General features: G+C 54.6%; 1 protein-coding gene across 1 annotated transcript in view; it reads left to right on the top strand.

Annotated features, from left to right (window-relative positions):
• The first annotated feature begins 11,824 nt into the window (after positions 1-11,824).
• The window catches only part of PCSK6 (proprotein convertase subtilisin/kexin type 6), a 34,422-nt gene continuing 33,778 nt past the window's right edge, over positions 11,825-12,468 (top strand). Inside the window, exon 1 of the mRNA XM_069025512.1 lies at positions 11,825-12,043. Coding sequence (XP_068881613.1) covers positions 11,825-12,043 — 219 coding nt within the window. The remainder of the gene's footprint in view (positions 12,044-12,468) is intronic.

Genomic DNA, 12,468 nt, shown 5'->3' with positions numbered 1-12,468 from the left:
CTTGGGAGTTTTGGGGATCGATGTCTTGCACAGTGAGCAACCATGGAGTTGTCTGAAATTATGTTCTTTATGACATGGATGAGCATGTAGAGAACACAGGGAAGCAGCAGAAGGAGTTAAATCAATAGTTACATTTAAATCAATATTCTGATTTATGCTCCTGTTCCAGTGATGCTGACTTCCTTTGCCCCCTGGTTTGAGGGTGCAGACCTCAGTGGCTCATTCTGAGCCACCATTTCTGTGGTGAACATGCATTTTGGCAGACGTGCTGCAGGATTGGGCTGGCTTGTTGATTTTTGGTGAGAAGAGGGGAAGCAAAAATTAAACAATTTGACCATAGCTGTGATCTGTGCACCTAACCCACTGGTGAGATCGGCTCCCCAAAACTGGGTGTAAAAAGGCGTATTAGCAGTTGTTTCACCTCTGGGTTTCCCTGCAGATGCTGATGGCCAAATTCCTGCTGCCAGCGCTTGGGTCCCTGCAGGAGGAGGCTGAAAAAATCCTGTCTCCTGGATCAGGACTTCACGGTGATGCTTTCCCTGAAGATGCCTTGTGCAGTAGCTGTGGAAATGAGCTGAGTCTTGGTGTGAGCAGGGAGGAGGTGAAATTTACAGCTGTGCCCTGGTTTTGGTGGTGACTCATGAGGTAGGATTGGATCAAGTGAATTCCGCAAAGATTTACAGCAAGTAAACCCTTTCACGTGCAGGGCTTATTGCATTGGCCTGTTGTGTGCAAGACAGGTTCTGGAGGTACTGCCCATGGCCAAGCAGCCAGTGTGAAACCCTGTCCTGTAATAGAGTTTCATCCCCCTTTAGCCCTGCAGTGAGGTGGTACTGGGACCACAAGCACTTTGCATCCCTCTCCCAGCACTGTGGCCTCCTCTCAGCCTTTCCAATGAGGCCAAGAGCTTGGTGACCAACTGCCCAGCTCTCAGCCATGCCAGTGTCCCACCTTAGCATAGACCCATGGATGAAACAAGCTGTGGGATCCAGAAGAAAATCTGACTGAGAACATGTAGGAAATACTTCCCTTCTAAAATTTCAAAATGTAATTAATGTCAGTAATGACCGTTACGAGCCTGAGTGGGGCAAGGAGAGGACTCAGATTGTCTGACAGCCACAGCCTTTGCAGTAATGCCTGATTCGGCAGCCTGACGTGGTACCGGGTCCTTGCTGCCTCCAACATCCCTGCCGCTCTGTCTCCAGCATCCCAGCCATACCGCCCGCATCGCTGTCCCATCCCTCCCCTCAGCCTTTCCCTTTAGCCCCTCTCAGCCCATCCTGTCCATCTACCGCAGCCCGAGCCCCCGCTGCTCCCCGGGCAGCAGCAGCAGCAGCCCAGCCCAAGCCCCGGCGCTGCCCTTCCTCCCGCCCTTCCTCCTCCCCGCGGCGTGGTGCCATCCCCACCTAGTGCCGGCCCGGCGCACCGGCCGCGGGCAGCCTTGGGGCTCCCCGGACTCCGGAGACCGTGGCATCTCCTCCACGCCCCCGGCTGCACCCGGACAACCGTGGCACGGCCCTGCGGGGGATTTCCGTGGCACGGCCCTGCGGGAGATTTCCGTGCCCTGGCCCTGAGGGATGCTCGGGGGTAAAGGAAAGGTGGGAGGAAATGAGCTGATGCAGCCTTTGCACTGCTCCAGAATACGGGGGCAGGCAGGGACCACCACAGATCCCACATCTGCTGGGGCTGTTGGCCTCTTCATGCCCCATCCTGCGGCCCGGGAAAACGGGATTCCCCCCTTTCCAGGACGGGTAACCCAGCTGGGAAGGAGGGAAAGGGCCACATCCTGTCCCCAGTCACCGAGCTTGTCCCATCACCAGGGCTGGACCCCTTTGGATATCATTTTGGGGATGCTCCTGCGCATCACAGGTTTGGAGTTCTTAGTGGCATTTCCCAAGAACGCATCCCCATGGACCCCACATGTCTCAGTGCCTGGGGAGCATGACCTCCCTCACCCCCCTCCAGACCCTGTAAGCACCAGTTGTAGATGTCTAGGGCAGAGTAAGAAGCCAGGAAGTGCCTTGAGCAATGTCCCCCTGTATCAGGTCGGTTCTTGTCCCCCTCCAGCCTATCAGAGATGCCCAGAGCCACAATGTCTTTAAATTTTTCTTCCCCTCCTCACCCTGTTGCACCTCAGATCCACATACAGCTTCTTACCTGCCCTGTCCCTGTGTCCAAGGGCTATTCTCTCTGCCCAGATGCTGCCCAAGCTAGCCAGGGCATCCAGAGGTATCTTCTCACCTGGAACAAGGAGGTGAGCAGTCATCCTCTGCTCAACCACACCAGCTTCCGTGGGCAACATCCTTCATCCAGTATAATTTTGGTTGGATGGACCCTCTACAAGTTGCTGCACCCAGTCCTTGGAAGGAAGTGGCTCTTTGCACTGACATTTTCTGAAATTTTGCTCTTTTTTTGTGCTTTCGTACCTTTTGTCTGGCATCACCCTCCCTGGCCATTGCATAGGCACTTCCTCAGCTCACTTGGGTGCTGTGGCCTTGCTGTCCCAGCCCCACAGGAGATATCAAGGTCCCCTGGAGTTACCCCAGGTCTCAGGGGTATTAAGAGGCAGGATGCTCTGCAGGAGGATGCTCCTGATTGCCCATGGGGTACTATGGAAAGCTGGGGATATGCTCAGAAATTTCTGAAGACCACAGGAAAGCATGGGAAAGACAGACCACAGGGTTGGAGAGGAGGCAGGAAGAAAGGAAGATTAAGGGGTGATGTGGCCTCCTTCGTATTTCCTGATGAAACAAGGAAAAAGCCCAACACTGCCCCTATTTTTTCTCAGAAAACCCCTTGCAGCTCAGCCCTGAAAGTGGGATTCAGCAGCTTGGCGCAACTCAAACGTTTCCTCTGCTGCTTTAAAGAAAACGTTGGAACAGAGTGAGCTTAAAACCTGCTGAAGAGGCCCATTTATCTGGGAACTGAAAGAAAATATTGGGATAATATTTGGAAAAGCCTGTGAATGGGCATAACCCAGCATGTGCCGGGCAGCAGCAACCTGTGAGCTGCGGGGGGAGAAGCCACCCTCTGTGTGTGGTTAATTTTCCCCTTTTCCCTCATTTCCTTCCCATTTCCTTCCCAGCTCTGAAAGGTTTTGCCGTGCCTAGATAGGTCCTTGAGATGTGTTTCCCCCAGGAGAGTTGTAGTGCTGGAAGAAAAATAGATTTTGCATGAGCAGGATGGGCACAAACCCTGCCCAGTCTGAGTATCTGGGGGGGGGTGATGGAGAGGTGTTTCTTTCCCCTGGTTAACAACTGAGGCTGATCTGCAGGACACAATCAGATATCACTAAAACCAGGGTTGATTCCTGACTAATTGGTCAGTAATAACCATTTAATTGGCAAAGCTGCAGTGACGCTCCAGCCCTCCCTTCCCAGAGCCATTAGCAGCATCTATTTTAACATTTGGAGCCTGGCTGGGATTCAGTAAATGGGTTTTTGTGGTTTTTTTCACATTTAAAAACATTAACGTGTGTTCAGAATTCAGTTGGACATCTCATTTGGCTTTGAAGCATAATTATGCTTGATGAGGACTAATAAGCAGCTTTCAAATCGAGACCAGGTTAGCATCTCTCCTGCTGGCTCCTGCGGGGAAGCCGATATTCCCCAACAGCTGATTTTTATGGGATTAATCCAGATATGTCCAGGGCTCCATAGAACCCTGCTTTGTCTTTGACTGTTTTGTTGTTTGGTTGGTTTTTTTTTTTAGATGGTCTTTTTCCACCTAGGATGAGTTTTTATTGCTGTGGAGTTCTGTTCTGTGCGGGAATTCCACCTGCTGTGGGTCTCAGGGGGCTTTTGCAGGATGCAAAGTGTGATTTGCTGAAAACAGGCTTTTTTACCTCCCAGACTCATTAGGAAAGAAATAAACATTGGAGGGTTTGGTTTTTTCAGTGTGACAAAGGAAAACTCTAAATTCTCAGCCCCAAACTGATCCCAAGTCTTGAGACCTTGGTGTTGGCTCGAAGCCTGGCTGCAGGCTGAAGCAGATGTTGCCAGTCCCTGGCACAGATGATCATTGATGGGCGATGGCTGATGGTTGCATTGATGTCGAGGTCGGCCCTGCTCCAGCACCAGCGCCTGCCCTAAGGTGGAGCTGCTTCTCTTCCAGCATCGTGGCCGCCCAGAAAACACTGGATCCAGTCTGGTCACTCAAATACCGCCTGCCTGCAGCTTCTGAGCAGAGCTCAGAAAAAAGAAAACCCATCCATACTGTGGGTTTGTGTTTGTTTTCCACGCTCCCCCGTTGAAATTCCATGTCAAAGGTAAGCTCGCTTGGGGATTCAGCAAGTCTTGCTATGCTGCCGAAACCTCCAGAAATGCCCTTGGTGAGCCCAAAGCATGCTCTGCCACTGGGATGAGGAGTGAGTCCTGGTCCCAGCTTGCCAGGGGATGAGGGGACACAAACATGGCACACCCCCTTCTCCACCAAAAACTGTTCCTTCCTAAGGGCGGTCCTCCTGTCCTTTACCAGCAGAACCCCTCCACAGCCCACAGGAATGCTCTCACCCCTCGCTCCCACAGCCGTCTCTCTGGCAAACCCCAAAGCTGCTGCTCTAAACCCCCAGATTCCCAGCTGAGTCAAAATACTCCCAAAATCTAAAAGTGGCAAAGGAGAAAACCCCTCCTGTCCTATTCTGTCACAGCTCTGGGGGCTGGTAGGGGAGTTAAGGCCACCAACCAAAAGCTATAGGGGAAAGACCTTTAGTTGTGAGCACTTGGTGCTTGGGCAGCTCTCCTACATTTTTTTCTAAGATATTTTGCAGCAATTAAAGAGCTGCAGGTAAATGCCAAACCCCAAATCCTGGCAAAGGTGCCAGCTGCTCTGCAGTCAGGACAGACCCAGCCACTGACTCTGGGCTGACCATGTTCCAGCCCTAAATAGCTGCTTTTTAGGGACAGGTGGGTCACAGCGAACTTTATTTTTCTGGAAACAGCAAGCACATTGTGCAGGGCAGGCTTTCCAAGGATGCTCCCCACACCCTTTTCAGGAAATACCACGCATCTCTCCTTCGTGCCATGCCAATTTTTTTTTTAAATTGGCATAAAAGATAGCCTCGGCAAGGACACACCATGTTTTCCCTGGGCTGTCGGATTTTATTTTGAAATCTCTGCTGGTTTGATCTTTGCAACTCTCCACCCCCAGGCTCATCTCTCTCCTCTCATGTTTCTGCTCCTGGTGCTTGCTCCAGTGCAGTGGGATTTGCTGGGAAGTGAAAATGGGGGGGGGGGGGGGGGGGGGCTCATCCTGTGCCAGTCACAGCCGGGTCCTTGGTACATCACCCCACCTGGGGGTGAAATAGAAGAGCTGCCACGGAGAGCAGACAGCAGCTGTTGCTTCCTGGTGTCCCCCTGCCCCTTCTAGGAGTCCAGCTTTTGATCCCAAGTCCAGCCCTGGAGCCATCATCCAGACACCAACAGCCATCTTTCCTTTGGGGGAACTTGAAATAGCTTCCCCCTGCGTTGTGACAACACATCCCCCACGTGGCACCAGTGTAACCGGCTTTTCCAAGACCTGCTCTTCCAGGGGTGGGGTTGGGTTGGCTCAGTTTATTACCAGCACCCTCTTGACTCCAGTGTTTCTCCCTGGTACGTTGCTCTCAGATGAAGTGGGATAGTGGCAACAACCAGGAGAGGAGGAAGAAGGATTCCTACTTCACATGTGGGATGGGTGCCACCGGGACACATCCCTGCAGTTCCTGTCCCAGCACCCTCTCCGGGTAAAGCATCTCCCCATTCTACCACCCCTGGTTTGGGCATTTCCTTCGTTGCCCTAATTTCCAAAATAACAATAAACCCCACACCTATTCGAGATGAATGAAAAGGCTTCAGTTTGTTCCTTTTTAGTTCAAGACCAGCACACAGGCAATTATCTTTGATTGATTTTCCCACCCTATGGATGTGTATAGTGGGCCCAGCAGTCCCCAGAGCGCCCTTTGGCCACCAAGCTTCAATTGTTTCGAAACTTTGGGATCCATCTTTTGGATATTTTTTCAGGCCTGAGTCCATAATGGACCCTTTCTTATTTCTTTTTTATTACTAGCATTTTTACCAGCATGACATTTGGACTAGGCAGGGAAATCTTCTTGCCTGCTACACCAGTACCTGACAATCAAGATTTAATCTTTCTGGAGAGGAAGAACGCATCAGATGTGAAAAAAAAAAAAATTCAGATATCTGTGAAATTGCAGAAAAGCAGAGCAGGAGGAGCCTGTGGGAAATCTCCAGCCCAGCCTGAAGCAGCACAGCAACTGCGCAAGCCCCAACCATCACCGGACAGATGTTGGTCTAATTACAGCTAAAACCTCTGGTGCTGGGGATGCTCTGCTCCCTGTGCCCCAAGTGTATCATTGCAGCCAGGCAGCCTCTCTAATCCCCAGTTTAAATCCCTTTGGCTGCTGCCTTCAGTGCTTGGAAGAGGTGCTGGATGGCAGAAAACCATTGGCACATCCTCCTTGGTCATCCCTGTGGTTCTGAGCTCTTCCATCCTAGCAGGAGCACTATTTCCCCTGTAATTTTCCCTGTTTCTCACTGAGAGCTTCCAGGGATCAGAGATTTATAAAATGTGTGTTTCAAGAATTTGGAAATAAATGTATCTGCGGTGTTGTGACCAGGGCTGGGCACCAACACAGAGCTGCCGCTTTTCCCCACCTCTTTGGGCCTTGCTCCACCTCATCCCCTGCTTCCTCTCCATCACATTTGATGTCACCTCTTCAGACTGAAAGCTTAATCCAGATTTAGAAAGGGAAGGAAAAAGGCAGGGACAGGATTGTTTCAGTGAGCACAAATCTCCTGGGAATTTACCCAGGACTTTCCCAGCTGCAAAGCTGGTGGCTGCTGCATGGTGACAGCAGTGGTGGCATTGCCAGAGCCTGTGTGCTGCTGTGACACATCAGCCGTGGAAATGAAGCTCCACGGAAGCTCCAAGCCTTATTTTCCACTGGCAAGTTTCACTGGCAGCTCACTCGTGTGCAGGATTTTACCACTGATATCCCCAAAACTATCTGGCCACTAGTGAGTCTGGGGTTATTTTAACACCTAAAAGGGCAAGCAGAGAAAAAAAAAAGAGATTGTTTGAGCTGAGTGAATATAAATGGAAGAATACTGATTTTTCCTGCAGATTTACAAGTCCCTGGAGTGGAGCAGGAACAGCAGCCGAGAGCCCGGTGCTTTGCCATCGCTGCTGTGGGCTGGAATGAGAGGGGGCAGCTGCTGGAAGATGCTGGAGTCATTGTGCTGCCGGACAGGTTTGAATGCTGGTGTTAATGACCTGGTGTTAATGGGCTGGTGTTAATGGGCACCCTGATGGCGAGAAGTCTGCACTGGAGCTGTGCAGGGGCTGGAGCTGGGGGGTTCTTCCACGTGGGCTGTCACCAGAGAGTAAAGAGTCAGGCTGCAGTAACTCCCCGGTGCAGACAAGATCCTGAACCGCATCACTTTAATTACGCCAGCACAAATTTCATTCATTTGGTTAAGCCTGGGAGCTACAGAAAGAGCTATTTCCAGGTGTGCTGGTTTAATTATTGCATGCCCTGGATTACCCACCGTGCACAGCTGCATGGCTGGGGTTTGTCGGGCTCTCCTGCAGCTGTGCAGCCATCAGCACGGTGATGGCCCTCCTCACGCCTCTGCACATCCTAGCACACGGGCTGCTTGGGTCAGATAAATGGGTTTTAACCTGATTTATACTGTAATCTCCATGTCGACAGGCTCTCATCACGCACAGGATAAAACCCCAGCTCCTGTGGCCGGGGCCCTGTGGGGTTTCACCAGGCAGCTCTTGCCAGCAAGGCCAGCTGATGACTACAAGCCAAGTGGCTTCCCTGTCCTGGCATTCCAGAGACACCTCTGGACCGTGGGTATTTGCAAAATGGCTTTTGTTTGCTTAACTTCTTGCACTGGAGCAGGCAGAGGCACAGCTCCCACTGTCTTGTCCCTCCTCCACAGGCAGGGACAGGGTGACAATCCTGCTGCCCAGGGCAGGCAGCTCAGTGCCAGCCCTGCCATCCCACCCCTGGAAAAAATAGCACCTTTTGGGTGCGTTATTTGTACTTTCCTTTTCTGAATGTGCCTTAAAAAGAAGGGCTTAGTTTTCAAAGAAGCAGCATTTAAATTACATTCTTCCCTGCTCGTCCAGCCCTTTGCTGTAATCTTATTGCTGTACGGAGCAACGAGCGTGCGTGGGACGTGGTGGGATTTTAACTGTAATTCATGGACAGATATAAAATGCCAGGGTTATTATGAATTTTATTCAGGAGAGTTTAAATGTTACTGGTTCAGCAGTGCCTCTTTCCATGCTTCCTTTGCAGCAGCTTCTGTTTAACCTCTTAGCTCACAAAATTTATTGTATTGTTGGTGGCTCGCTGTAATTCTCCAGGTTTTCAAATAATCCCAGGAAAAGGGTTAACTGAAGCCTCTGCCTTAGTCTACATCCACTGCAAAGCATGTGGGACCAAAGTCTGTCTTTCCTGACACCCCTGGTAAATCCCTTGGGTTCATCTGGGAAAACTGCCACTCTGAATTTCAAAATTATGTCAGTGGGAAATGGGTCAGTTGCAGTGCAGGGACCAGGGAGCACCAAAACCTGGGTCCCAATGTTGCAGTCAGCATTTGGACAAGGCTCTCCGCCAGCTCACATGGTGTTCCAGGATGAGCTGGACATCACTGGACCCACAACAGGGCACAAGGTTTTATTGGTACCAGTAACTATTCCCCAGGCAGATACATCGTGGTGAGTGGCCTTGGGATGGAAGGTCTGTGACGCAGCTTGTAGCTAGGTTTTGATGGCCATGATGATCATTGATGACCATTGCAGTGGGATGCAGAGCACTTCCAGACATGGATTCAGCCTGATTCTCCTGGGATTCATCCATTTTTTGTCACCTAACACAGACACAATGAGGTTTTACACACACACTCCCATGAAGGCAACCCCTTTCCCATCTTCACTTTCTTCTGAAAAGCTTCAGAAAGCTTTTCCCACTGCCATACCCTAAACCCTCCCTGCTGCTTCCAGAGCTCATTCACCTTTCTCTGCTCCCTGTGGAGATACTTTTCCCCTCCTTTGCATCCCCTGCTGACAGCAGCGGGCCCCCTCAGACCTTCCCCAGCAGAGCAAGGTGGATGTTGTGAAACCAAAGGGTTTTCTTTCATCTACTCCCACCTCTCCTCTGGCTCTGCCTCACTGCATCTCTCTGGATGTGCATCGCACACATAGCACACCCAGCACCCGCCAGCCCTGCTCATCCATCTCACACACCTTAATCAATGGGAAACTTGAGGAAAAGCCTGTAAACCAGATGGGAAGTGAGGATTGGATTTGCTATGTGCTGGTACTAATGGAACCATCCTTCACTGCATAATCGGGAGGAATGGCCACACACAACCCATCATTTCTGCCCAGGGTTTTCACGGGGCAGCCCTGTGAGGACATGTGGGGTGATGAGCCCTGGAGGCTCCAGTGTCCCTGCAGTGATAACCCACAGTGATTTCCATGAGCAACAGCTTATGGTGGGTGCAGAGTCACCAAACTCCCCATTGCCTGCAAATTGTGGCAGCAAATTCTCACATCCCTAATGCCAGCACAACACTGTTTGCACACAGAAACCCTCCAAATCCCCATTTTGCTGATATTTGTAATTTCACAGGACAAGCCTGCCTGTGGCACAGGGACTCACCTCTGTCTGGCCCCTCCATGTATTTGCTGCCTGCAAATGGGTCAAAGCCAGCCCAGTGCAGGAGCTACCAGAGAATTTTGGCCCTGTCTGAGGCAGAACAGGCTCCCTATAAATTTCGCTTGGATTAATCTCATGGCTGAGCTGGGAGTACTTCCCTCCAGCCTTCCTCAGGCTGTCACTAGCTCACCTGCCCTGTGGTACGGCTGGTACAAATGGGTGGCACCAGACTGTGATTTTCCCCTCCAGCTCCAGTGGTGGGTTGTACTTATCACTCCTTGGACACCCCCTTCCCCTCCCACACCCAGCTGGGTTTTGCTCTGTTTGGGGCTCAGGAAGGTGTTTGTATTCAGAGGGATGGGGTGGTGGGCTTGTGCCCCAAATACCACTCAATTTTGGTTAGGGTCTGGAAAACAGATGACATGCACTCTGGGAATCACAGCCACCCTGAGACCATCCTGGCTGGAGCCTGTGGTTGCAGCTTCTCATTGCCAGGGCCCTGGGAGCCCTGGGCACATTTCTGAAGCTCGGATGTGATTCAAGTGAAGCTCTGGTGTGATGTGAGTGAATGCAATGCCACTGAAACATCCTTTCATTTCAGGCAGTCATCAGTTCCTTGCTGGCCTTGGCCTGCATTGGCAGGGAGGGCTGTGGAACAGAGCATCCCTGGCCCACTCCTGAGCCCGGCCTTTGAATGCGCTACCACCTTGTCCAAACAAAGCTCAGTTTCTAATATCCCACGACGTCTCTGCTGTTCCCTGAACGGCATGCGTGGGAGGCAGAGTCAGCACTCCAGCCCATCTGCCCCAGCCCATGGCTTATGGTGGAGCCCCTTGGGTGTCCATGGCCATTTTCCCCTGAGTCCTGTCCCAAAGCCCTCCCCTCCAGCCAGTTCCTTCTGGCCTTTCCCAAGCCCATAAGGAGCTGGCTGGGGTTCACCTGGGGGTGCAGGGGGGTGCCAGGGGTATGGGGGCAGGGGGCGCTGGGGGTGAAGGGGAGATGCCCAGGGAATGTAGGGGCAGTGCTGGAGGGATGCAGGGGGAAAGTTCAGGGGGATGTGCTTGTGGGGGTGGTACAGAAGGATGGGGGTGAGGGAGATGCCTAGGGGGATGCAGGAGGAATGGGGTGGGGGGGATGTGGGGAGTGTCAATGCATTCCAGGGAGACAGAGGGGGAGGGGGGCTCAGACTGGCTGTCTAGGGGGATGCAGGGGCTACGTGGGGAGTAGAACCGGGGAATGCATGATGAACTGGCTGAGGGAATGCTGGGGGAATGTGGGGAGTCTCTCCGCGGGGTTCAGGAGGTACCTGGAGAGCAGATTTGGGAGGATGCATGGAGTGCTGGCCAGGGGGGATGCCCGAGAGATGCAGAGGCACAAAGGAAGATGCAGGGGAGTGCAGGGGAAAACCTGGAGAGCAGTGCTGGGCACGTAGGGGGATGTGGGGGCGATGCGGGGGCTCTCTCTGAAGGGTGCCATGGGTTACCTGACAAGCAGAGCTGGGAGGATGCATGGGAGCTGTCTAGGGGGAATGCAGGGGAGGTACCCCGAGGAAGCGGGAGTACAAAGGACGATGAAATGGGGTGCAGGAGGAAACCCGCTGGGCAGTGCTGGGGCATGCAGAGGGATGCGGGGCGGATGCGGGGGGATGTAGGTGGTTGTTCACGGAGAAGCACCGGGGAGCGTAGGGAGGATGCAGCGGGTACAGGGGATTGTCCGGTCACATACAGGGGGAGGCAGGGGGGGTTCCGGGGAGCAGCACCGCGGCACGCGGGGGGAATGCAGGGATCTGTTCGGGGACCAGCGCTGGGACGCGTAGGGGGGATGCCGGGGGGCACAGGGAGTTGTCCGGAGATACGCGGGGAAGGGACACAGAGCCATGCACGGAGAGGTCCGGGGAGCTGCCCGAAGGCGGGCAGAGGGGCTGCAGAGGTGTGCGGGGGGGTTTCCGGGGAGCAGCGCCGGGCACGCAGCGGGGCTGCCCGGCGGCAGGCGGGGGGACGCGGGGGGGCAGTGCCGGGAGCTGCCCCGTCCGCCCGCTCTCCCGGGCCCTCCCCGCCCCCCCCCGAGCATCCCCCCGCCCCCGCGGGCTGCGGGGCCGGTTAAAAGGCGCAGCGCCCCGCTCCGCCCAGCCCGGCCCGGCCCCGCACCATGCCCGCCGCCGGCCCCGGCGCGGGGAGCGCGGCCGCCCCGCCGCCCGCTCGCCTCTGCCTGCTGGCCCTGGCGCTGCCGCTGGCGCTGCCCGTGCGCGGGGCCACCGCCGAGCCCGCCCGCACCGTCTACACCAACCACTGGGCCGTGCGGGTGCGGGGGGGCCCCGCTGAGGCCGCCCGCCTCGCCGCCGCCTACGGGTACATCAGCCTGGGGCAGGTAAGGGGCGGCAGGGGCCGGGGGGCTCCGGGAGCGGGCAGGTGCTGGGGCACCGGGAGCGGGGGGATGCGGGGCTGGGGGGTCGCCCTTGGGACTGGCGGGTGGACCGGGGAGCTGCCGGGGGTTTTGGCACCCTGAGCCTTCGGGGGATCGGGGAGCTGCCGGGGGGTCTCACGCCGGGGGTCCCGCGACCGGAGAGGAGCCGAGGGTTCCGGGAAGCTACCGGGGGTCCCGGGATCGGGAAGGCGGAGCGGTCTCGGGAAACTGCTGGGGATTCCGGCACTGGGAGCTTGCGGCAGATCCCTGGAGCGGGGAGCTCGGCGCCGGGGAGCTGCCCCGGGTCTCGCACTGGGACTCCCGGTACCGGGAAGCTGACGATGGTCCCGGGACCGGGGAGGAGGCGGGGGTCCCGCGGAATTGCCGGC

The sequence above is a fragment of the Aphelocoma coerulescens genome, chromosome 10, assembly GCF_041296385.1.
Source record: "Aphelocoma coerulescens isolate FSJ_1873_10779 chromosome 10, UR_Acoe_1.0, whole genome shotgun sequence".
In the NCBI taxonomy this organism is placed as follows: Eukaryota; Metazoa; Chordata; class Aves; order Passeriformes; family Corvidae; genus Aphelocoma; species Aphelocoma coerulescens.
Note: the sequence above shows the minus strand (reverse complement) of the source record. Positions and strands in the feature narration are given on the sequence as shown.